This window comes from Ziziphus jujuba, chromosome 5 (assembly GCF_031755915.1).
Source record: "Ziziphus jujuba cultivar Dongzao chromosome 5, ASM3175591v1".
Taxonomy (NCBI): Eukaryota; Viridiplantae; Streptophyta; class Magnoliopsida; order Rosales; family Rhamnaceae; genus Ziziphus; species Ziziphus jujuba.
The window spans coordinates 27239209-27266372 of NC_083383.1; the positions used below are offsets into that span (position 1 = coordinate 27239209).

General features: G+C 31.6%; 2 protein-coding genes across 4 annotated transcripts; both read left to right on the top strand.

Annotated features, from left to right (window-relative positions):
* The first annotated feature begins 16681 nt into the window (after positions 1-16681).
* Positions 16682-20661, top strand: LOC107421497 (putative F-box protein At3g17490). 2 transcript variants are annotated; one of them, XM_016030747.4, is made up of 3 exons: positions 16682-17033; positions 17738-17785; positions 19144-20661. In XM_016030747.4, exon 3 carries the CDS (start codon positions 19150-19152, stop codon positions 20440-20442), a length of 1293 nt encoding a protein of 430 aa, XP_015886233.3. In that variant the 5' UTR covers positions 16682-17033; positions 17738-17785; positions 19144-19149; the 3' UTR covers positions 20443-20661. The 2 variants fall into 2 exon arrangements, with proteins under 2 accessions (XP_015886233.3, XP_015886234.3); XM_016030748.4 differs by lacking the exon at positions 17738-17785 and having other exon boundaries at positions 16683-17033.
* A 1946-nt stretch (positions 20662-22607) lies between these two features.
* On the top strand, positions 22608-26664 carry LOC107421493 (F-box protein CPR1). Of its 2 annotated transcripts, XM_048476622.2 has the most exons (3): positions 22608-22918; positions 24493-24625; positions 25070-26664. In XM_048476622.2, exon 3 carries the CDS (start codon positions 25155-25157, stop codon positions 26415-26417), a length of 1263 nt encoding a protein of 420 aa, XP_048332579.2. In that variant the 5' UTR covers positions 22608-22918; positions 24493-24625; positions 25070-25154; the 3' UTR covers positions 26418-26664. The 2 variants fall into 2 exon arrangements, with proteins under 2 accessions (XP_048332579.2, XP_015886229.3); XM_016030743.4 differs by lacking the exon at positions 24493-24625 and having other exon boundaries at positions 22609-22918.
* Positions 26665-27164: the final 500 nt, after the last annotated feature.

Sequence of the window (27164 nt, forward strand, 5' to 3'; positions counted from 1 at the left end):
ATAAATATGGATCTAAAAAAACATTCAGTAACTCCAATCACAAGAGGAGTGATTGTAAGAGTATTGCCAATACAAATATGAAAAATGAAAATTAACATGTCACATAAGTAAATATAGATATTATTTAAAAAAAAATTATCTCTAATAGTAATATATAAATGAATGTCAAGTTAACATGACATATACACATTAGACATTGTAAATTTTCTTTAAAATATGTCAATTTTTAAAAAAATTACGTAAATATGTAATTAATTAATAATCTTTTTGGACAATACTATTTAAGATTAATTTTATAAATTGGCTATTAATACATTAGATATTAATAAGCCATGACACTCGATTATTAACACTATTTATTTGTATACCACATAGATATCAATACACATTTTATTGGAAATGCTTAGACATTTTTTAAGTTTAAAATTTGATCATCAAGATTAAATGGTACTCTCCAAGCAAAAACAATAACCAAACCTCCCAAATTGCCACACTTCAAATATGATTCAAACACAGATTCATACTCCAACTGAACCCCTCAAACAATATTTACCCACCTTTCAATAAGAATTCATTATAATATTCAAATATAAGAACTACTACAATTTCACTTTATTATTTTAGTTTGTTCATATTATTTCTATGATAAAGTCGAATGGCAAAGTCATTATTTATTCGGACGATGCTTATTAAGTTCACATTTTCATATCCCTTAATAGAAAAATATTCATAATACCAAATATAGTTGTGTTTCTCATCAAATTATGAAGCATAAGAACCATAGCATACCTTTTTGATATATACATACATATATATATATATATATATTGGGACAATGGTTTGATACTTATTTTTTAACATCTTTTTGTGCTTATCTTTTTATTTTGACCTTTTATTTCAAAACTATTTAATCCAATAACTATATAGAAGACACATCATTTAACACATGATAATCATAAATGTAACTCTTTTCTTCTTTATTTTCCCCTCTTTTATGATTCGGTCTTTAATGGAAGAAAAAGGCCCTTTTACTTTTATTTATTTATTTTTTATGCATCTTAAAATAGCCACAATATGTTTTCTTTCTTTCCTCTATGATTACAATACTGAGGAAGTACATATACATATATAGAATGAAATTCTATAGTGTGGAGGTCCGCATTTTATTATGGTGCAGATCTCATTAAAGACAACAATTTTTGTATATAATATTAACGTTAGTTTTGAAGAAACTGTTCTCTTTCTGTATAATATTGACAAATTTTTTTTCAAAAATTGTCATTTGAAATAACAAAAATACAAATATGTTATACTAGCAATAGAACTAGCAGAAATAAAGTACTTCCCCCTATGTCATACTAGCAAAAATTGGGGCCATCTTGCTCTTGCTAGTTTGTAAAACTAACCCCATCGTTTTGTTAGTTTTATTGTGTTGTTTGAACTAACAGAAATACAAATATGACTTTTATTTCCAAGGGATATTACAAACACTGCTTGATCTGACAAAGGATAAATAGACATAACTTTCTTTTTAAAAAAGAAAAACGGTTAGTGTAATCAAACCAACATAATTACCCTAATATTTAGGGGTAATTGTGATTTTTTTTTAGGAGCAATTGATCAAAAAAATCTTACAGTTTCATTATTTAGGGATTTGCTTGCAAATTTGTGAATATCTTCATGACCACCTTTCTCATTAACAAATCTGCATGCTCAAAACCATTTTGAATTGGAAATTAGTAACGAAAATTATATTCAGCACCAAAGTTTGTTATTCTTTTATTAGGTTCCTTCATAAACAAGGTCCTAACCCTGGTAAACAAATATATATATATATATAAACAAGGTCCTAACCCTGGTAAACAAATATATATATATATATATACATACATAGAAATACTATAGTGCGAACGGTCCACATGAGGACCTATAATATTGATGATAATTTTTAAAAAAATCATTGTCAATGTTGTTTCTGTGTGATAGTATTGACGACGATTTTTTTCAAAAATCATCATCAATGTTGTTTCTGTGTGATAGTATTAACGACGATTTTTTTCAAAAATTATCGTCAATATTTTGGGACCGTATGTGGACGGTCCACACTATAGGCGGCTTCTATATATACAATCAGGTTTAAATTAAGTCCTTAATACTATGATTTCATTTTTCAGATCTTAAATCGTATTAAAAACTAAGATTTAAAAGTACATTCATTAACAATCGAGTCTCAACAAGATTTACTTTCTCTTAATAGGAATTTAGCATGTCAATAAATTCATATTTTACCATTTTTGAATTTTAAATCCGAACTATTAATATGATCTAATAGGTAATAAAAAATGCATAATATCAAAACCATGAGATGGTCCTTGTGTGAACTTGACTATATATACATATAAATGCAACTAGATATTTTATGGTGCAGATGTTTATATTTTTTTTTATCATGTGAACATCCTTAAAGACGATCATTTTTAAGAAACTATCATTTTTATCTAATAGTGTTGATGATTATTTTTTCAAAAATTATCATTTTTTAAAATATTAGAACGATTAAGAATACAAACGTCCACACCATAAAACAAATCTAAATGCAAATTACTTTATCAACTGATTTACAAAAACCATTACTTTATTATTATATATGTATATATATATATATATATTGTTTGTCATAACATAGGGGAAGTACTTCATTTCCCTTCGTACCAGTAATTATAACACCAAAAGTCTAAAGGTCTCAACTCTCAAGTAAGGATATGAAGTCGGGCTGCCCAATTTGGTCTAAGTCTAAAAATTCAAGCTTAGGTTAGTTTGGAATGGCTTTCTATCTGAAAAAAGAAATTTTGGACTGAACTAATATTCTAAATTGAAAGTTTGATACCTAACTCTATCAATATCAAGCTAGGCCTTAGACTTGGATATTAAATTTAAACTTCAAATTTAAAGCTTAAGTCTAAATTTGGAGTTCAAAATTTAATTTAAAAATACTTTTGGGTCTCATTTATATTTTGTCAAAGTTGAGGCATAAAAGTTGAAACACTCAACCATAGACATTCAACCTAAAATGTACGATTGAAAGAACATTTGGTGTTTGAAAGAACAGTTAGAAAATGCTTCATTTACTGTATGAATTTCCATTAGAATAGCAAGTACAAATTGTTATTACTTCCATGGCTCTCCATGACAAGACCCACCCTAGGAACCTTTCAAAAATCTCTTGGGTGGTCCAACCTAGTAAAGTTCCACTGAGCAATTTATAGGGAATATCCAATGGAACCTTATTTAAATCACGAACAAATAACACATGCCATAACAAACAATACCTCAATATAAAAATAGCACCATAACAGCATACAAATCCACAACTATGTCCACAACTACAGCTCGTCATACTACAGACTATAACTACACAGATATAATATGGTCAATACTATGTTCAATATTTATATTAGAGCATTTTAAGAGTATTTGTAAAATTTAGAAATACAACTAATGCAAATAAATCTAGAAAGATAAAGATAAATAGGGGTAGATAAGTACTGTTGCTGCCATGAGGAAACACAAAATAATAGGTGATGTGCGAGGTAGACTGTCAGCTAATTGTCTGGATCTAGGGGAACGAATTTAAAACCAAATAAAACAAGAGATAAAGATATCTTAATAAGTGGCATGATGCAATAGAAAATATAATATTTTATTTTTATAAAACTTTATCTTAAAACTTCTCGTTCCACTCTTTTGGAAGGTCCCCCATTTAAAATTATTTCACAAAATCCAAACTTATAGCCCAATCAATATCATAAGGCCGATGTTCAAATAGTATAAAGTCAATGATCATTAAAATATTATAAGCTGGATTAATCTTAAAATAAATATTAGACATAAAATAAATTAATATAAACATAATTTCATAAATAGTTATGAAAGTGCAGTAAAACCCTAAATATTAGAAAATCGATAATACACTCAGAAGTATAAACAATATATCATATGATATAACTAGAGCTGTCAAATGGTGCACAGCGTTCAGGAACACCATTAGACAGTAAAACAAATAAAACCTGTAGTATAAACCCACCTCATAACCCTTAGCATCCTAAACGAGTTGTGGCAATATAAACCTATGGGATAAACCCAACTTCACGATCTTTAATGTACAAAATGTATCGTAGCAATAACGAACCTCTGGGATGAACCCAATCTCACGATCCTTAGCGTACTACAGGTATCGTGGCACACCTACCCGTTATAATATAATACTGATCTAAAATACTGGTATTATATGGTACACTAATTGAAAATAAAAAGTACAGTATCCATAAAATAATCTTTATAAAATCATATTTTTTAAACATACTGTATCATAAAACATAATTTAATATTCAAATCCAACCATGCATTTAAATGTTTCAAAATTTCATATCATATATCACCATAAATTATTTTTAAGTACATGAAATTATAGAACACTTAAACATGCTTAAAGAAAACATATAATTTTCAATTCGCTTTTTCAAAACCAATTATTTTCCAAAATGATTAAGATCTCAATTCAAATACCAAGATATTTAACTACCATGATCCAAGTGTTCATTATGAACTCAACAGAGTTGGAAAACCATTTAAAATCTTGTCACAAATCATATAAAATTATAACACATATATGTAAAAATAGATATTCATATATTCATAATATAAACATTTGAATTTAACAATATATATGTAAATATTCAAACCACATATATATTATACTGGCATACCCAAAACATTTTAAAAATATAACCACTCATAGATGCCATTGAATATTCACTCCTATTCCTCTGCAGAGTCGCCTCTATGCTCAATATAGGTGACTGTAATATAATCAAATATTTTTCAGGCTCCAACAACTAAACCAAATATATTGATGTGTACCAAATGTTTTAAAATGACTTATACAACTATAAAATTATATAAATTGGATGCCTAGCAATCCAGTTATACCACATACCTTTAAGACTCGATACCTTAAATTGAGGCTTTTCATAGGAAGGCTAATCCTTCGAAATTCAACCTTCTAATAGGTCCTAATAATATCTATTTTCACTAACCCAACCTCAATTTTATCCAATTTGATCAATTTTTGTCCAAACACATTTTATCTAGTATTTAATTAATTGACCCAAAAATGGAAAAATTATCAAATGATACCAAAAATTTACAAACTTTATATCAATGAAAAGCCCAAGAGATAAGAAATACAATGGTATCTCACGTCCATCCAAAACTGTCTTGGGTGGCTGGAAAAATCATCGGAAATCTCGGCCAAGTTCCCTATCGATGTATCTCTTAAATGGTGAGGAATCTTGGCAAATAGAGCATGAGAATGGATTCAGAGGGTCTGAAAATGGGGGGGCATGTATGTGGGTTGGCCTAGAATGGCCGGAAAACCCAAAAAATCTAACGACCCACTCTGCCGGCCACAGCATACTTCATTGGCTCGATCTGGACGCGACAATTGGAGTTTTGCCATGAAATTTCACGGTTGAGGTCACCGTTTAGTGATCTTCCTTTCTGTGTGGTGCGTGTATAAGGATGTTAGCTGAATTTGGACAAAACACAGCACCCCGATCGAACGTTAAACGAGTTCAGGCTAACCTGGTTTGGACCCATGGGTCTGGAGAGAGGTTCCTTGGGTTTGGAGATAAAATGAATATTTTGAAATTTATTCCCTGTTGGGCACGCTTTTCAATATTTATATAGAGTCTCAGATTATTAACAAATGAAAATCTAATATTGATTTGGATACTAATATAAAACTGATGTTTATAAATTTACAAAATAATAATTTTTATCCGTAACTCGGAATTTGGAATGCCACTAATTTATGAACTCATATCGATATACTGTACGCATCAGTAAACTAGTCAAACTTAAATATTGACCATATGAAAACTCAAACTTAGGGTTTATAAATTGTCCAATTGATCAAACTTGATCAAAGTTTTAAAATTTCAAGCATTTTTCGGGATGGCGTGTCACACTTCACAAATTCATAAGAATTCGTTCCATAAGGGATAAAGATTTTGAACCATATAACAATGATGATAAACTGCTTCCTGAAGGTGATGAAAGATTAAGCATAGAAGAAGAAACAGTTGAAGATGAAAATTCTGTAAATGGACGAGAGATAAATGAAGAATGTTACAAAATTGCAAATTTTCATATGTCTCATTCATAGTTATTTAATTTTTTTTTGAAATATTATAAAACCTTAACATTTTTTTTTCTTTCAACATTTAATACTTTTATTGGTTTGGTTTATTATTGACTTATTTTTCTAATTAAATTATTAGTATTATTATTATGATTATTATTACTATTATTATGTAGATGCATTTATATGTAACATTATTTTGATACACGAAGTTTTTTTTTTAATTTTTTATAAATTCATGAATAAATTTTAATAGATATTGTTTTTTATATCAATTTGAGTATATACTTCTAGAATGTATTTACACATGTACATATGAAGAATTGACATACAATAAACAATTTGTATATAAAGAAAAATCTTTATTGATAAATAATAGTTTTTTTAATACTTTGGCAGTGCACTTTTAGTTATTTGTCAGTACTTAAAGTGTTTTTTAATCAAATATCAAACATCATGCATTTTGTAAAAGCACATTTCAATGAAAGTGTTATGAAAAATGAATGTTTATAAAAAAAAAAAAGTCACGCTCATTAAATGGTTTGATAAGGGCTACAATGGTAACGAATAAATTTTTTTCTTATGTAAACATTAACTTCAAAAGCCTAATTATCTTTATTTGATTTAGAATAATTTATTTCAAACATTAAAATTTTAAATCTCAAACTAGTTTTATAAATATGCTTTAAAACAATTTTTTGAAAATTATAAACATTTGGGAAATTTAAACTTTATAAACAACTTTTGACAATTTTAAACTTATACAAAAATTAATTTGAAGAGTAATTATATTTACTTGATTTTAAATATGTTATTTTGAAGATTAAAGTTTTAAATCTCAAACTAGTATCATAAAAATGGGTTAAAACAAAACATTTATAAGAACATTTCCAATTGTGAATGTGGATTGATTTATATGTTATAAAAATTGATATTGTCTAAATTCATATGACATTAATATACCATCAATTTTAAAAGTATTTTCTAATATATATATATATATATGATTGTTAATTAATTAAAATTTTAATAATAATTTTTTTTAATTTTGAAAGAATTGACTATTAAAGAAAATTTTATATTTTAGTAAAATTTAAAATGTCTGACAAACTTTTTAAAAATTGAGGGTTACGTTGATAAATGAAATTATTCAGTAGGACAAAGCTTACCACATCAGATGTAGATCCATCCGATTATATGATGTCCTTTCATCAAACATGATATTCCAGTTCCCTACTGAACAACTACAACTACTGAAACTAATCTACCTAGCTCAGGTTCCCATACTGTAGCTCAAGTTTACCCGTGTTTGCAACAAACCTATCATCCACCTAAAGATAGCCAAAACTAAAGGCGTTAAGTGTTGAAGTGTGGCAATTTTGCCACTTGAATGTGCATGTCACCGGCTAGCATGCACACTTTGGTATCAAATCCTTTCCTTTTATGAGTTTATATTTTTTGTATGTTTTTAATTGATGCAAGGTATATTTTGATAATTTTTTGTGCCTAAGTTATGTATGCAAAAGTATAGGCAAAATTATGCACAAAAGAGTAGGAATGTTATGCTTGAAATGCCTATGTGCTGGATTCATAATTTCCAACAACATAGTTCCACTATTTATCTTATATCTCAGGTTGCAAATGGAGTTTTGGGCTGAACTTTTGAAGGATGTCTACAGACATATATAGAAGACTATGGTTCAAATTTCAGGACAAAATGACATAGGAAAATCCATTTTCTATTCCAAACAGATTGCTGTATCTGATGGGCCCAGTATGTAGAGTATGGGTCAGTTTTGGAGCTGTTTGGCCCATGATCCTGTTCCAGAACTTTCCTAGATCTTGAAACAATATTTCTTGATAACCAAGGATGCTTCAAACCAAGTTCCATAAGCAGATACAAAGGGGAACTAAGTAGGTGAAGCTAGTTTGGTTGTTTACCCAAACTAGTTAAACAATAGGAACTTAGTTCAAACCATGTGCCACTTTTTACTATATTTGGAATAGACATGTTGCAGCTGGTTTTTACCTCTTTTGTGTATGAAAAGTTAGGTGTTGACCATTTTACTTTTTAAATTTCAAATAATTTACTCATTTTGTAAGCTCACATGCTTGGCATGTGTGAACTAGTTGTAATTTCAAGCTTATATTGTAAAATGAATGAAATGGCTACACATCTAAGCCTTATTTTCAAAAGCCAACGTGGTCCCCTTCTTCTTATCTCTTCTTCAATACCTTGGAACACTTTAGGAACCCTAAAAACCAGAAAACACCATAACCAAAACCTAAAAACACAATTCATACACAACCATTCCCAAGAGCATCACCAAAAGCTTGCTTGTTGCTAACACTTCAAGCTAGCTTGCTCTTGGTCATAACCTTCTCACCCGAACAAAGTGGTATCAGAGCAAGGCACCTTTTTATGAGGTTTGTGAGGTTTTTGGGCTGGTTCATTCCTTGAGAGTGAAGAGATACTTGAAAGCACAAATATATTTTCATATTCTTTCATACTCGAAAGCAACATTCACATGGCTTCTTCAAGTTTTTCAACTCCTTCTCCTCCTATCTTCAATGGGGGGAACTACAACATTTGGAGTATCAAGATACAAGCCTACTTGAAGGCTTATGGTCTTTAGGAGGTTACCATAAATCCCCAAGAACCCGAGCCTTTAAGACAAGGGGCAACGGTCAACCAAATCAAGCACCATGAGGAGGAATTGGCTAAAGGTTTCAAGGCTCCCACCGCCATTCATTCTTGTATTAGTGATACCATTTTCACAAGGATAATGGCATGTGAGAGTGCCAAAGAAGCTTGGGACAAACTTCAAGATGAGTTCCAAGGGAGTGCAAGGACAAGGCAAATGCAAATCCTTAACCTAAGGAGGGAGTTTGAGACTATCAAGATGAAAGACAAAGAAATAGTTAAGGAGTTCACCACAAGGCTTCTTAATGTGGTGAATCAAATTAGGGTGCTAGGTGAAAGATTAAGTGACCAAAGGATTGTGGAGAAGGTGTTGGTCTGCTTGCCCGAGAGGTTTGAAGCTAAGATATCTTCATTGGAGGAGTCAAGGAACCTAAATGAAATTTTCTTGACCAAGTTGGTGAATGCCTTGCAAGCTACAGAGCAAAGGAGGATGATTAGACATGAAGAATCAATGGAGGCTGCATTTATGTCTAAACAACATCAAAAGACACAAAATCAAAAGAAAAACAAGCTTAAGGTCATAAAGGAGAAAGGTGAAACTAGCAAATCCAAGAGGAAGTCCTATGAACCTTGTCACCATTGCAAGAAGAAAGGTCATCATCCAAGAAGGTGTTGGTGGAGGCCGGATGCATTTTGCCATAAATGCCAACAAAAGGATCATGTGGAGAGAGTATGCAAGGCTAACAAGAAAGATAAGCAACAAGCAAATGTTGCTAAAGATAATGCAAGTGATAGTGAATCCGAAGAGTTGTTTGTTGCTACTTGTTTTAGTAGCATCAAGAATGATGAAGGATGGATCATTGATAATGGAGCAACACACCATATGTCTCACAAGCATGAGTGGTTCACAAACTTGGATAGGAGCAGCCACAACAAAGTTAAAATTGGAAATGGAGCCTTGATGGAAGTGAAAGGCAAAGGAGATGTGGTGATACACACCACCAAAGGTATCAAAACTATCCATGATGTTCTCTATGTACCTTCTTTATGTGAGAACTTACTTAGTGTAGGTCAAATGCTTGAGAACAAATATGCATTACACTTCTCAAACATGACATGCACCATAGTTGATCCACATGGAAATGAATTAATGTGTGTTGGAATGAAGAACAAGAATTTTAGGTTGAATATGGATGAAAATGGTGCATCGGTTGCATTGAACACCAAAGTTGAGAACACCTCTCAACTTTGGCATAAAAGACTAGGTCATGCTAGCTTTAAGTCATTGGTAGGTACACATGAACTTGTTAGAGACATGCCATTGGTGGAAAAGCAAGAACATGTGTGTGAAATGTGTCAAAAAGGAAAGCATACTAGGCTAGCATTTCAATCTTGTTCTTGGAGATCAAAGGAGAAGCTAGGACTTATACATTCGGATATTTGTGTTCCTCTGAGTGTTCCATCCATAAATGGCAGCAAGTATTTCATAACTTTCATTGATGATTACTCAAGAATGTGTTGGATGTATTTCCTTGAAAGAAAATCACAAGCTTTGGAGAAGTTTGTAGAATTTATGAAGTTAGTGAAAAATCAATCTGGTTGCACTATAAAGATGTTAAGGACGGACAATGGTGGGGAATACACAAGTGAGGCTTTCAAACAACTTTGTAAGGATCATGGTATAGTTCATCAATTCACTACACCATACACACCACAACAAAATGGTGTATGTGAAAGAAAGAACCGTACCATCATGGAGATGGCTAGATGTTTGTTGTTTGACAGTGGCTTGCCAAAGAAGTTTTGGGCCGAAGGAGTTAATACATCTATCTACATCCAAAATAGGCTTTACTCCAAGTCTTTGAAGAGTAAAACCCCATTTGAGCTTTGGTTTGGATATAAGCCTTCTCTTGATCATCTAAGGGTATTTGGAAGCATTTGTTACATCCTAATACCACAAGAGAAGAGAGGAAAGCTTGATGAAAGGTTACAAGTTGGTGTCTTGGTTGGCTATAGCGATGTGACCAAGGGATATAGAGTGTATAACTTGGAAACTAAGAAACTTGTAATAAGTAGAGATGTGAAAGTTGATGAGGAAGCTAAATGGGTTTGTAGTAAGGAGGAGTTGGCTAGTATGGATGAAGACAATCGGCTTGAAGCTTATGATAACGATGAGGAACTAGGAAATGATGAAGGTGCTGCCCATGATGATGAATATGATGAGAATGAGTTAGAAATCTTCATAAGGGCTGATTTGGAGATTGGTGATGGTGTGAGAGGCACAAGACCTCTTAATGAGATTTATGAAAGGTGTAATGTAGCATTGAGTGATCCAATCAATGTCCATGAGGCTATGGTAAGAAAAGAGTAGAGATAAGCCATGCAAGATGAAATCGATGTGATAAACAAGAATGATACTTGGAGCTTGGTAACAAAACCGAAGGGAAAGAATGCTATTAGGGTGAAGTGGATCTTTAGGACCAAGTACAATCCGGATGGGTCCATAAATAAGCACAAGGCAAGGCTTGTTGTCAGAGGATATGCACAACAAGCTGGTGTGGATTATGGAGAGACTTTTGCACCGGTTGCAAGGATGGAAACTATAAGACTTCTCCTTGCAATTTCAGCACAAAAGTCTTGGAAAGTATATCACCTTGATGTGAAATCAGCCTTCTTGAATGGAATATTGAAGGAGGAGGTCTATGTTATGCAACCTGAAGGTTTTGTGAAGAAAGGAAGTGAAGAGAAGGTATACAAGCTACACAAGGCTTTGTATGGCCTTAAACAAGCTCCTAGGGCATGGTATGCCAAGATAGATGGTTTTTTGACAAAGCATGGATTTAGGAGGAGTCCTAATGAGCCTACATTGTATATTAGGACTCATGGTTGCATGGTGTTGGTGTCTCTTTATGTTGATGACCTCCTAGTGACCGGTGGTAATGAGAAAGAAGTGAGCAATTTCAAAAGTAAGCTAGAATTGAACTTTGAGATGTCTAGCCTTGGAGAGATGAAATACTTTCTTGGAATTGAAGTTGTCCAATCATCCAAGGGCATCTTCATATCTTAAGAAATCTATGTGAAGGAGTTGCTCAAGAAGTTTGACATGGAGGATTGTAATAGCGTTGCCACACCTATGAATGAAGGCACCAAGTTGGTGAAGGATGATGATTCTCCAAAGGTAAATCCTTCCATCTATAGAAGTTTAATTGGTAGCCTTTTATATGTATGCTCTACTAGACCGGATATCATGTTTAGTGTGGCTATTTTGTCAAGATTTATGCATAGTCCATCACAAAATTATCTTAGTTGTGCAAAGAGAATCCTAAGGTATTTGAAAGGTACTAGTGATTTTGGTATATAGTACAAGGATGGCATGAATGAAGCTTTGCTTGGTTCTAGTGACAGTGATTGGGTTGGTTCTTTGGATGATAACAAGAGCACATCGGGCTACATTTACACTCTTGGAAATGGTCCTTTCTCATGGAATTCCAAGAAGCAACAAACCGTTGCACAAAGCACCGCGGAAGCCGAGTATATTGCTTGCTCAAGTTGTGCTAATCAAGGTATTTGGCTTAGGAAATTATTGGAGGACTTGAGCTAGAAGCAAGAGGAAGCCATGGTAATATTGTGTGACAATACTTCAGCAATAGCAATTGCACAAAATCCAGTCCAACATGGGAGGACCAAGCACATACTGGTCAAGTATCATTTCTTAAGGGAATTTGAAGCAAGTAGTGAAGTGAAGTTGGAGTATGTGACTTCCGAGGAGAACTTGGAGGATATCTTCACCAAGCCATTGGGAAAGAAGAGATTTGAGATATTGAGAGGACTTCTCAATGTCTCATACAAAATTTCCAAGGAGGAGTGTTGAAGTGTGGTAATTTTGCCACTTGAATGGGCATGTCACCGGCTAGCATGCACACCTTGGTATCAAATCCTTTCCTTTTATGAGTTTATATTTTTTGTATGTTTTTAATTGATGCAAGGTATATTTTGATAATGTTTTGTGCCTAAGTTATGTATGCAAAAGTGTAGGCAAAATTATGCACAAAAGAGTAGTAATGTTATGCTTGAAATGCCTATGGTGCTAGATTCATAATTTCCAGCAACATAGTTCCACTATTTATCTTATATCTCAGGTTGCAAATGAATTTTTGGGCTGAAATTTTGAGGGATGTCTACAGACATATATAGAAGACTATGGTTCAAATTTCAGGTCAAAATGACATGGGAAAGTCCATTTTCTATTCCAAACAGATTGCTGTATCTGATGGGCCCAGTATGCAGAGTATGGGTCAGTTTTGGAGCTGTTTGGCCCATGATCCGGTTCCAAAACTTTCCTAGCTCTTGGAACAATATTTCTTGATGACCAAGGATGCTTCAAACCAAGTTCCATAAGCAGATACAAAGGGAAACTACGTAGGTGAAGCTAGTTTGGTTGTTTACCAAAACTAGTTAAACAATAGGAACTTAGTTCAAACCATGTGCCACTTTTTACTATATTTGGAATAGACATGTTGCAGCTGGTTTTTACCTCTTTTGTATATGAAAAGTTAGGTGTTGACCATTTTACTTTTTAAATTTCAAATACTTCACTCATTTTGTAAGCTCACATACTTGGCATGTGTGAACTAGTTGTAATTTCAAGCTTATATTGTAAAATGAATGAAATGGCTACACATCTAAGCCTTATTTTCAAAAGCCAACGTGGTCCCCTTCTTCTTATCTCTTCTTCAACACCTTGGAATACTTTAGGAACCCTAAAAACCAGAAAACACCATAACCAAAATCTAAAAACACAACTCACACACAACCATTCCCAAGAGTATCACCAAAAGCTTGCTTGTTGCTAATACTTCAAGCTAGCTTGCTCTTGGTCATAACCCTAAAAAATAACAATCTTAAAAAAATATATATTTCATCTAAAAAATACTTTAAGATATAGTAGTTAAGTATTTCATATTCCATCTAATATATAAACACACGTACATGCTTTGGAGCTTAATAAGATAAATTGGAAGGGACATCTTTTTTATTTTTGAAGAGAAAGAAATATATTTATATTTTTATACTTATCTTTGTGTTCCTATTGTTTTAAAAAATATATTTATATATAAATATATATGGTTATGCTGAGTTTTCAATGCTGATAAATAGATTTTATTATTTGTCATTGATAGTGATGATCAGTTGCTTATGTGGTAAATTTTAATTAGAGTATTTAATTATATTATTTTTATATTAAAATTCAAAATATAATTTATTTAATGATAACTATTCAAATTGATATGTAACATGTAAATTCTATGAGTGATTGTTTATGAACGATGATAAATAACAATTTTTTTTAATAAAATAGAGTAATAATATATATATATATATATAAAATGTTTTCATTTTCCTTAAAATAAATTAATAATAATAATAATTGTATTTTTTTAATATTGTTTGAGAAATAAAATCAAAAAGATATTTTTTTAAGGAAACTAAATATAATAATAAATTCATATTAAATGAATTGATTTTTTGGATGAAATATAAAATGAATTTGATTTGCTCACAAATAATTTACTAATTTAAAGTTTAATTATGTTAACTTTTTAAAAAAACATAAATAATGTATCATATTTGATAAATTGGCACAATATATTAGAACAGGATTTACGGCTAATGTGGTAGGCTTGTCCTATCTAATAATTTCTCCATTGATAATGTTTATTTATTTATTTTTTTTACTACATCAGATTTATAGATTATTTAAATATATCCATTAAAGAGTTATTTTTCAAATGGTTGCCTACTTTAACCCAAAAAAAAAAAAAAAAAAATACAATAGAGAGACATTGTATATGCTCTCCATCTTCTTCCTCTTTTTGTTTATTTCTTCACAAAAATCTCTTTTTTTTATTTTATTTTTTTCAATTGAGCCGAATAAAAGATTTAAAGTCCTCTATAAAAGCAGTGCCACGAAGAAAGCAAAGCTCCTACAGTCCAGAAAGCTCAGGTGGGGTTTGTGCCCAACTAGCTCAATGGTCGAATTCTATTGTTCCAAGATTTTCCAGATATTCTCAGGTAAAATAATAAAATCAAAAAAAGAAAAAGAAAAGCATAATCATTTATTTATTTATTTTTTCTGAAGTAGAAGATTCTAGTAGCAAGTTAATTTGGAATTCAAAGACTAACAACAAAGGAGCATATAAGCATAACCTACAAGTCCCTCTACATTGTACATTTGTCTTGGGTTTCCATCAAAAAGTTGCTAAGAATCGCCACATTCTCTAACATCTTTCTTCTTCTTCTTTTTTTTTTTTTTTTTTTTTTTTTTTTCCTCTCTGATTAATGGTGCGAATATTTCATTGAGTTTTTCTCTTGATTTGGAAACACTTTTGTTTTGTTTGTGTTGTTTAATGCTCTGCAATTTTTTTTGGATTGATTTTTTTAGTTGGAGGATAAATCAAACCACCGCATATATTTGTAATCCTCCCATTTTTTTTTTTTTTAATTTCTTTCTCATAGCCCCATGGGAGATTTGGGTTTATATATATATATATATATACACACAAATTAAACGATTGTGTTTAAATTTTTTTCTTTTAAACGATTGTGAGGGGTTGGTTTAGGTTTACCTTGATCTGTTAACTTAAAAAAAATATCATTAATTTTTTTTTTTTTTTTTTTGGGTTAACTGATTATTAGTATAGAGTTTTGGGTTCTTCCACCAGAAAACATGGTGCTTTCATTTTATTTTTATTTTTATTTTTATTTTAAGCAAGAAGGGGTTTGTGGGATTGAAAGAGAGAATTGAAGGGATGGAATGATAAATGTCTGTTTTTCGAAAAATGCAATTGGTAGAGAGAACTGTATACAGCTACTGGAATAAATTTGTGTTTTGTGAAGTGTTGTTTTTTGGGTAATAATTTGTGCTTTTAATTTGTAGTAACACAAAAATGTATTTGACTTTGATAAGGACCACTAACGTGGCAAATAACATTTTTTCATATATAAACATTAATTTTAAAATTTTACTTATTTTTTTCCTGATTTAGAATACTTTATTTTAAATCTCAAATTAGTTTTATCAGTATGGTTTAAAATAAAACAAGTTTTGACAAGTTTAAACTTATATAGAAAATTAATTTGAGGAGTAATTTTATTTGATTGATTTAAAATATAACTTTTTGAACATTAAAGTTTTAAATCTCAAACTAGTATTATAAAAAAGGGTTAAAACAAAATATTTGTGGTAAATGTGGACCTTATAAACAAGTTTTTGAAATTTCACTTGTAAACTAAATATATATATATATATATATATATAAATAATATTACAGGCATTAAAATTTTTTTCCAAATTATTTACAATTGAAAGTATGGAATGGGTAACTTAATGGTAAAATTGCAGAAAATATATTTTTAGATTTAAAGTTCAAACTTTAACGTGAATAATATATTATTATTTTTGGATTTAATTATACTTATAGAAAATTAACTTATAACATCTCCATAGACTAATGTGTCAATGACATGAAAATATGATAATTAATAAAAATTGAAGAATAGAATACATAAAAAGAAGGGGTATTATTGTAATTTTACTTTGGCTAATCATATGTGTTAAAGTTTTCTTTTTGATCACAAAAAGTATAGGTTAAAGTTGAAATGAAATTGTTTTTTTTTTTTAAAAAAGCATTTATATAATATATATATGTATATATATATATATTTTTTTTTTGGTGAAGAAAAAAAAAAAAAAAGTGATCTGTATGTCATGTTTTATTTTATTTTATTTTATTTTGTTGCGGAATCATCTGTATGCCATGTTGTGTTGCCTTTCGGTGGGTGGGTTTCCATTTGTTTCCGTGAAAATGGTGATAAAAGAGGTCAAGCCTAGGGTCAGGCTATTTCCTTATATACCCTTCTATTAAATAATAATTACAATGGTAATAATAATAATCAGGGGCAAAACCTATTCTCGCAATCAATTTCAATTTCATTTTGTATGCTGGTAATGGGTGGAGAAGATGATGATCTCCTCGAAATTCACCACAACGCTTTGACGACATGGCCAAAAAGACTCTTTAACTCTACCAATTTTCCAAACCCAATTTCCATAAAGGAATTGTGACTTTGACGACGTTGTTCTTCTTCTTCCTCTGCTCTACTACCAGTGCTTCTGCTGTTGATCAGGTACAAACTACAACGTCGATCACTTTGTTCTTCATGATCGCTTGAGTAATTTGTTTTATTTTTACTTTCCCAATTCGATTTCAAGCATTGATTTTGATAATAACCCATGAATTCCTTCATGGGTTTTATTTATTTTAAAAAAAATTAATTTTTACTCAAAGTCGATAGTATGCTTGCATGATGAAAGTGACTATGGAAGTCAAAAATGGGTTAACACTTTTCTTCCTTTAGTCTCTCTCTATTGTTGCTTTATTTGTATAGGATTATGATTGTGATTATTGAGTGGATAAAGCTGATATTCATGGTATATCTGTATCTTATTTATAATGGTTTTCATAGTCTTTTTTACTTTCGTCTCAAAGTCAATGGACTGTTTGATGAAAGTTAATATGGGACTCAGAGTCGATTACCCTTTTTTTTTTTTTTTTTTTTTTTTTTTTTTTCCTCCACTTTTTGTCAATCATTTGGTGTTTATTTTTATATATATATGCTTAGAAGGTGGTGATTGGGTAGGCAGAGATGATGTTGTATAGTATCTCTGCGTCCTTAATTGGTTTATTTTGTAATTGCCTGCATAATATATATAGGAATTGCATTGATAATTGCTTGATGTTTTCCTTTGGTATCCAATAAATTAAGGTGGAGTCCAACCATCTTAATAGGGCACAATTTTTATTTTTTATTTATTTTTTCTTTTCCTTCAGCTGTTGCTGCACCTTTGGCTGGAAGAATTTACCTGTCTTGATGCTTTGGTGACCATTCCACACCCCCCCTCTCTTTCTTTTCCTTTATTTATTTATTTATTTATTTATGGCTAAGCATTGGAGCTCTTAATTATGCTCTTTCCAACTAGTTGCTAGTTACTTATCTTGACTAATAGTGATTTGCTTAAATACATTATTCAGCCTTTGTTGTGTTAATGGTGACTAATACTAATTAAGCCTTTAACTTATCTTCATTGTGAAATGACTAAATCTTGTTTCTGTGTGGTTGGCTCTCAATTACAATAATTTATTTCGTTTAGTAAAATCTTGGCTTTTATAATGCTAATTGCATGTTGTAATTCCGATTTTATACCAACCAAATATTATACTTTTATTAAAAAAGTGTAAAGCATAAATCCCCATTTTACCCATTTTATACTAACCAAATATTATACTTTATTAAAAAAGTGTAAAGCATAATGGAAAGAAAGCAAAGAATTGGTTGTATCTGCTGAATATGAAACTGTTGCAAGAGTGAAAGATGTATGGCGGATGAAAGTGCTGCAGTTGCATCCTTCTAATAAATTTGAACTTGTATAGTAAGAAATATTGCACTAGTTAATTGGGTTTAAATTTTTTCTGTTGCTTTTACCGAATGTCTGGGGATATATTGATGGTATCATAGTGGATCTTTAAAATGTCTATGACGGTGCTACTCATGAGACTTCATATGAGCTACATGATAACAGCAAACTTCTCTTCCCTGGAGGAAGCTAAATTGGGTCTTCTGAGTAATAGATTTTATTATCAAAGGTTGATGTCGTTCTTAACGCCCTAATGTGCATAATTGTTTCTAAAGTCACCGTGTTGACTTTCTGGGATCCATTTCATAGGTCAATCCTGCCTTTTGAGTGGAATTTCACTCTGTTGTCCTCCATACAAGCACAAGTTTTTATTGTTCAGTAAGTTATTGACTAATTGCAATATATCTAGAGATGGACTGAAGAATTCAAGTGCCAGTTTGGTGAGTTATTGCAATAAAGGTGATAGGAGTTATACTGTTAGAAGGTTCTTGTTCAACTGAACCTTCTAACAATTTTGCTCCATTTTTAATCTTTTAAAAAGAAGACTATATGTGGTTCCAAATTAAAATTCCATCATAGAATATTGAATTTAGGACTGTTAATGATGAAGTAGAATGCGTCTTCAATTTTCTGGAGGGACAATTATACCCCCTCATCTTTTTATCTGCAATGATACTAACCTGTGGCTTTTAATCATGTTATCTTCTTTCCCTTCAGTTATTCAATTTTCTGGAGTGAAGAGATTGTATTCTGTTTCTCACTTTTTCTCCTTTGTATTTCTTCAAAAACTTTGATAACGTTAAAATGTAAAATTATCTGCAGGTTCAAATGCATGAGTTAGAAGGCAAAATGGCAAAATCAACAGAGAACAAGAAAGTGAGCTTATTAAGAGTTGTGCAAGAGAGAGCATCAATGAAGAAGATACAGGAAGAGAAAAGAAAGAAACAAGAGATGCTAGTTCCTTATCTTCCTAAAGATTGTATGACAAACATCCTTCTACGGCTTCCTCATGACTCTCTTCAAAGGTCAAGGTTTGTATGTAAACCTTGGTATAATATCATTAATAACACCAAATTCATTGAAGACCACCTTTGTCACTCTGAAACTGTTTTAATCTTTTTATCATCTATTAAGAAAGAAAGTTCACTCTCTTCCATTCCATCAAATCTTCCCAAGAAGCCGAATGATATTTCAATTGAAAACAATCTTCTTCAGTCAAAACCTCTCTCACTCTTTCAACAACCAGTTGTTGACCCTGCTCCAAGTTTTTCCATCCGGTTCCTGGAATTTAAAGGTGACAATAGTAAGATAGGAGAGTACAATCTACAGAGCATGGGAAATATCAGAGCTGCCTGCAATGGTCTAATATTGCTCGATAACAAAATGAAAAAAGGAGGACTAATAGTCATGAATCCAGTGACTAGGAAGATGAGCACTCTTCCACTAGGTACTCTGTCTTCTCCACGTAGGGAATCTTATGCTTTAGCACTAAGTAATGTTACTGGTGAATATAAAATAGTGCACTTATTTCGGGATGACCTGAGGTTTGTCAGTTGTGAGATCCTGAATCTTGAAACAAAGCTGTGGAGAGCGATTGATGGTCCTTCTTTTGGACTCTTTGGTTGGTTGGGATACGTCCCTGTTTCTGCAATTGGAGCTTTGCATTGGATTCCTCAGATTGACCATAGTGATTACATAATCTCTATGGAAGTAGACAAGGAAAAGTTTCACCAAGTACCACTTCCAAAACGTTGCAGAACTTATGACCGGATTGTCGAGGTGGGTGGCTGCTTAAGTTTCATCACTCATCACGAGGAAGTCAGTCAGATAGACATTTGGATCTTGAAAGGTTTATATGGGGAAGTCTGGACATTGCACCATAGTATAACTACAGGTAGCAGATTGGACATGGTTCCTCTTTGTAGTTTAAGAATCAAGGGAGATGTGGTATTTAAGAGAGATAAAAATTGTTCGTTTTACCTGTACGATTTTGAACTACAAGAGATAAAAAAAGTTGAGATGGTGAAGGGATGTGTTCCATTTTCTGCTTCATATCTGCCTCATATCAACAGTCTTGTCTCATGGTGTAGCAGGGATGGAGCTCAACTCAAGGAATATTGATTGTAAGTTTGGAACTTCTCTCTTTGATGCGATTTTATGTTTCTTGGTCCAATTTGATTTGCCATAAATAGCTGTATGTGCATATAAACGTGCTTTTATGTCATTTCATAATTGGAACCTCTAATATTGTTGATAGCTAGCTTCCTTTGACGGATAGTAGTGAATATAAAGGAAACCCAGATGATGAAATGTTTTAAAATAATCATTTTTCTTTTAACATATTGAGTGAGCTCTCTTGTCATAATATATATATATATATATATACACACACATATACAGCATGCTATAGAGATCACCATTTTGCGGGACGTGGGACGTTAGACGGCGCACAAAATGGTACTTTTTGTAGCATATTTACACACACACACACACACACACACACACACACATATATATATATATATATATATGCATCTTTATTTAGTTTACCAGCTGGTTTACAAAAACCCTTTACATGGGAAGTACTCCTCTTTGTACCGATAATTTTAACACCAAAAGTCTCAAGCGCTTTGCCTACTTTGTTCCAGTATTTGCAAATCCCAAATAAAATAAAAAAATAAAAAAAATAAATTGTATTTACAAATTCCTAATATGAAGACCATCAAGAGAAAACAAACTTTAAGAAAAATCAAATTGAAAAGAAGTTGAGATTGTACACCAACGCATATGGTAATTGAAATGAGTTTCTACAATCAAGCAAATCATTATTTTATTTTATTTTATTTTTTAAAAAAATATATATTTTGTGTGAAGTTTCCTTTCAATTTATGTAAATCTCTACCAGAGCAAACAAAAATTTCCATAACAGATTTCCAAATGTGAAAAATACAAGAAAACATAATAGTAATGTTTCATTACTGAAAATTAAGTAGCCAATTGAGTTAAAAAAAATTAAGTAGTAAATAATGGAAAAATATGTTAAACGAACTCAATGTTTTTCCTACTAATGCTTCACCTGTTAGCTCTCAAGCTAGTGTTATATCTCAAATCTTCTTTTTTTGGAAAAATGGTTTAAAACAAATATGTTCAAAAATTATAAACATTTTGGGAAATTTGGACCTCATATAAAAAAAAAAAAAAAGTTTTTGACAAATTTAAAGTTATATAAACATTAAATACAAAGTGTAATTACCTTTACATGATTTGTGATACTGCATTTTGAACATTAAAGTTTTAAATGTGAAACAAGTTTGATAAAAAAAAAAAAAAATGATTTATGATACTGTATTTTGAACATTAAAGTTTTATATGTGAAACAAGTTTGATAAAAGAAAAATTATTTAAAACAAAGATTGTGGAGAAATTTGGAACTTGTATAAAAGTTTTAACAATTTTAAACTCATACAAACATTAATTTCAGGAGTCTAATTGACTTTACGTACGTCAGAATCCTTCAATCTGTACACTAAATTTTTAAATCTCAAAACTAGTCTTATAAAAATGATTTAAAACAAGATTTTGGAAAATTATTAACATTTTGAGAAATGTCAACTTTATAAACTAAGTTTTGACAATATTAAAATCATATAACCATTAATTTCAAGATTGTAATTATTTTTACTTGATTTAGAATACTTTATTATGAACAGTAAATTTTAAATCTAAAACTAGTTTTATAAAAATGTGTCAAAACAAACATTTTGGAAGATTATACTCATTTTGGAAAATCTAGACCTTATTAACAAGTTTTTTAAAAATTTCACATATAAATTAAATATATAAAAACTGTATCAATTACATAATGACAATACGACAGTTAATAAAAATTAAAAAAAAAAAGACAGATAAAATTTAATGGATATTTCGTTCATTTTTATTTTTTCCTTTTCGCTAAAAATATTGTTTAAAGGTCATATAACTTTCAAAAAGGTAAAAAATAAAAAATAAACTGTAAATATTACTGTACGAATATCAGCAAAAACGATGATTTTTTAATATCAATATTATTATATAAAAAAATAATTTCTTTAAACTTGGTACGATTCATTTTTATCAGCCAAAAAAAAAAACGATGATTTTTGAATGTCAATATTATTATACAACAAAATAATTTTTTTAAAATTCGACCTTTTTACAACGTTCCCACCATAAAATCATACGGAGTCCACACCGAACAAAATATATATATATTTTAGTAGTTGAAAAAATATAACTATACGTTGTGCGGCATCTGGGTGGCTTCTATTCCTCTGTTACCGTAAAAGCGGAGACATAGAGGTCAGCCAGGGCAATCCGTTTCCATATATACCCTCTGTTGACAAAATATATTACATATATATATATATAAAATTGCAGGGACAAAAACTATGCTGCTAATGGGGTCAGGAAGACATTCATTGCCTTGGAATTCACGGTGCTTGACGACAAGACTGCAAACGGAGACTCATTCTTCCAAACCCGAGAACCCAATTGAACTATAACTTCGACCTTCTTCATCTTCGTCTGCTCTACTACTAACTCTCCCTCTGTTAATCAGGTATAACAACAACTTCATCACTCATTCTTCTTGATCGCTTCAAGTATGTTCTTTTATATTCTCAATTTGACTTCAAGCACTGATTTTGATTATCACCCATGAATTCCTTCATGGGTTTGATTTCTTTTTTTTCTAAATTTACTTTCAATTCAAAGTCAATATGTTTGCTTGATGAAAGTGAATATGTGAGTCCAAGTGGGTTGCGCTTTTCTTCCATTGTTTCTATAGGATTATAATGTGATGATGATTGGGTGGATAAAGCTGTTATTCATGGTATATCTGTATCTTACAAGCTTTGTGCATAATAGTTTTGATAATCTCTTTTCTTATCTACTTTCTGCTCAAAAAGTCAACAGACTGTTTGATGAAAAATCTCAAAGTAGATAACCCTTTTTTCCTCCCTTTATTTATTAGTTGGTGTTTGTTTTTATATATGCTTAGAAGTTGATGATTTGGGTGGGCAGAGATGGTGTTTTACAGTATCTTTGTGTCCTTAACATGGTTTATTTTGTAATTTCCTGCATAATCTTCATATAGATAGGAATTGCATCTGATAAATGCTTTGATATTTTCTTTGGTTCCCAATAACATTATGGTAAGGTGGCGTCTACCATTTTAATAGAACACAAATTTTTTCTTTTATTTTCCCTTCCTTATGCTGTTGCTGCACCTATGGCTTAAAGAATTTACCCGTCTTGATCTTTTGGTGGCTTTGTTTATGAAAAATATGGTTGTTCTAATTCCACCTTTCCTACTAGTTACTTATCTTGATTAATAGTGGCTACTAAAACGGGTCGTAACAGCATTTAGTTGTGTTAATCTCGGCGAATACTTATTAAGTGTTCCTTTAACTGATATAGCTTAGGTTGGTAACCCATATAGCCTACCATATCTCTAGTGAAATGACTGAAAATTCTTTCTGTAGGGGGCTGCCTCAGGTGCAATATTTTATTTGTTAGGTAAAATCGTGGCCTTTACAATGGTAATTGCATGTTGTCATTCCTATTTATACTAATCAAATAGTTTACTTGTATCCTAAAATAACAAAGAGTAAAGCATAATGGAAAGGAAGGACAGAATTGTTTTATCTGCTGAATACAAACTTGTGATATGTTTTTCGATAATAAGAAAAAATAAAATAAAATAGAAAAGAAAAACTTGTGATATCTGAAGGCAGTATGCCAAATAAAAGGCTGCTGCTGCTTCCCTCCAAAATAAATTTGAACTTGCATATTTAGAACTATTGCATTACTAAATTTGTTTATAATTTTTCAGTGTTTTTGTTGAATTTCTAGGGATATAGTACCTACTACAAACCTTTTAACATTCACACTTTGTGAAGCACGGATTGTATCATAGTGGATTGATACAATGTTTATGCTGGCACTGATCATCAGTCTTCATATGTGCTACATGATAACATCAAACTTGTCTTACCTAGAGAAAGCTAAATTTGGTCTTCTGAGTAACTGGTTTTACTGTAACTTCTTATCAAATTTGGATTACTTTCTTAATCCATAATATCTATAATTGTTTCTAAAGTCCTTGTATCGATCTTCTGGGACTCATTTCAGAGGTCAGTCGTTCCTCTTGAATGGAAGTTCGCTCTGTTGTGCTCCATACAAGTTCAGGTTTTAGTGTTTCAGCAAGTTATTCACCAATTGTAATACGTCTAGAGATTTTCTGAAGAATCTAAGTGCCAGTTAGGTGAGTATTATTTATAACAAGCACAGGTTTTAGTGGTTCAGCAAGTTATTCACCAATTGTAATATGCCTAGAGGTGTTCTGAAGAATCTAAGTGCGAGTTAGGTGAGTATGGCACTTAAGGTAATAGGAGCCTTATATATACTGTTAGAAGGTTTTTTGTTCAACCGAACCTTCTACAAATTCACTACTTTTTAAATGTTTATAAAAGAAGGCTGAATACTGTTCTGAATTAAAAGTCCGTTGTGGGAAATTGAGAATTTCAGAGTTTTCGCCATGATGCAGAATAAACCTGAAATTCCATGGCTCCATCTTGGGTTTTCAGATATTTGTTTACCATCTTGGCTTTTATATATTTGTTTACCCATTTTACTGTTTTTATCTGCATGGTTTTCATTATCCTGATCTTCTATAACTTATTTCCTTCATTTATTCAAATTTCTGTAGGGAAGAGATTATGTTCTGTTCGTCACTGTTCTCCCTTGTGTCCCTGCAATACTGAAGATTCAAATACATGAATTAAGAAGGCTGAATGGCAAAATCGATCAAGAACAAGAATGTAAACTTATTAAGACTGGTAGAAGAGGGAGCATCGAGCAAGAAGACACAGGAAGAGAAAAGAAAGCAACAAGAGATCCTAGTTCCTTATCTTCCTAAAGATTGTATAACAAACATCCTTATACGGCTTCCTCTTGAGTCTCTCCAAAGGGCAAGGTTTGTATGTAAGCCTTGGTATAATATCATTAATAATGCCAAATTCATAGATTCCCATCTTTGTCGATCCGAAACTGTTTTAATCTTTCTAATCGAGAGACGAAGTTCATTCTCTTCTTCTATGTCATCAAGTCCTCCCGAGAAGCCAAATAGCATTTCAGTTGAAAACAAACTTCTTCAGTCAAAACCTCTACCATTTTTTGAGCAACGTTATCCTGCTTCAAGTTTTTCTGTCCAGTTCCGAGAATTTAATGGTGAAAATAGTGAGATAGGAGAGTACAATTTAAGGTGCATGGGAAATATCAGAGCTACCTGCAATGGTCTAATTTTGCTCGATAACAAAATGAAGAAAGGAGGACTAATAGTCATGAATCCAGTGACTAGGAAGATGAGTACTCTTCCACCAGGTACTCTGTTTCCTCCCCATATGGAATCTTATGCTTTTGCATTAAGTAATGTTACAGGTGAATATAAAGTAGTGCACTTATTTCGGGATAACTTGGGGCATGTCAGTTGTGAGATCCTGAATCTTGGAATGAAATTTTGGAGAGAGATCAATGGTCCTTCATTTGGACTTTTTGGTTGGTTTGGATATAGCCCTGTTTCAGCAATTGGAGCTCTGCATTGGATTCCTCAGATTGACCATAGCGATTACATCATTTCTATGGAAGTAGACATGGAAAAGTTTCACCAAGTTCCACTCCCGAAATGTTGCAGAACTTATGACCGGATTGTTGAGCTGGGTGGCTGCTTGAGTTTCATCACTCATCATGAGGAAGTCAGTCAAATAGACATTTGGATCTTGAAAAGTTTATTCGGGGAAGTCTGGACATTGCAGCATAGTATAACTGTGGGTACCATATTGGACATGGTTCCTCTTTGTAGCTTAAGAATCAAGGGAGATGTGGTATTTATGAGAGATGAAGATCGCTCTTTCTACATTTATGATTTTGAACTCCAAGAGATGAAAAAAGTTGAGTTGGTGAAAGGAGATGTTCCATTATCTGCTTCATATCTGCCTCATATCAACAGCCTTGTCTCATGGTGTAGCAGCGACGGAGCTCAATACATGGAAGATTGATTTGTACTCTCTTTGGTATTTGATTTGCCATATATAGATGCGTGTATATTTTCTGTCGTTTTGTAATTGGAACCTCTAACATTGTTGATAGCTGGCTTCCATTGCGAGATAGACGTGAATATAACGGAATCCAGATAATGAAAATGCCTAAAAATTAAGCATTTTTTGCTGACAAAATGGCTCTCCAAATTTCATTGTCCTCCTATTAAGTTTCCTAAATGGGGGGTTCATCTTTTCCTTTCCTGAATTCCACTTCTTTTATAATAACACCCTAAACTATTAAGAGGGGGGGTGGGGGGGTGGGGCGGTGGTGGTGGTGGTGGTGGTGGTGGTGGAAATGGTAATAAATTTTTTTATTTTTTACGAGGTGGGGGTTTCAATTTTTGGGGATACAACTTGATCAATAAGAATTATAGAATTCAATATCTACTGCAATAAGGAAAGTAAATAAAAATAAATTACACTAGAACTCTTTCTATTTTGCAAGTTGTGCTAAATTATCAAGAATTAAAGATAACTTGCAGCGAAACTTTCTCAAGGATTTTTCATTTATTTTTTTCCGCTTTAAATTTTCAAAGGCCAAAAAGAAAAGAAATCGTTCCTGTTGGTTTAATACCTTTGATCAAGAAGCTAAATCTTGTAATTAGTCAAAGGATAACAAAAAAAAAAAAGGTCATGTGTTAAATAATTTGAAACAGTTGTTGAAGAAAATTATATCATTAGTCATTAGGGAAGACAATGATAATT

Excerpts from the sequence above, each read along its gene's own strand:
- LOC107421493 (XM_048476622.2), top strand. The coding sequence starts at position 25,155 with ATGGCAAAATCGATCAAGAACAAGAATGTAAACTTATTAAGACTGGTA.
- LOC107421497 (XM_016030747.4), top strand. The coding sequence starts at position 19,150 with ATGCATGAGTTAGAAGGCAAAATGGCAAAATCAACAGAGAACAAGAAA.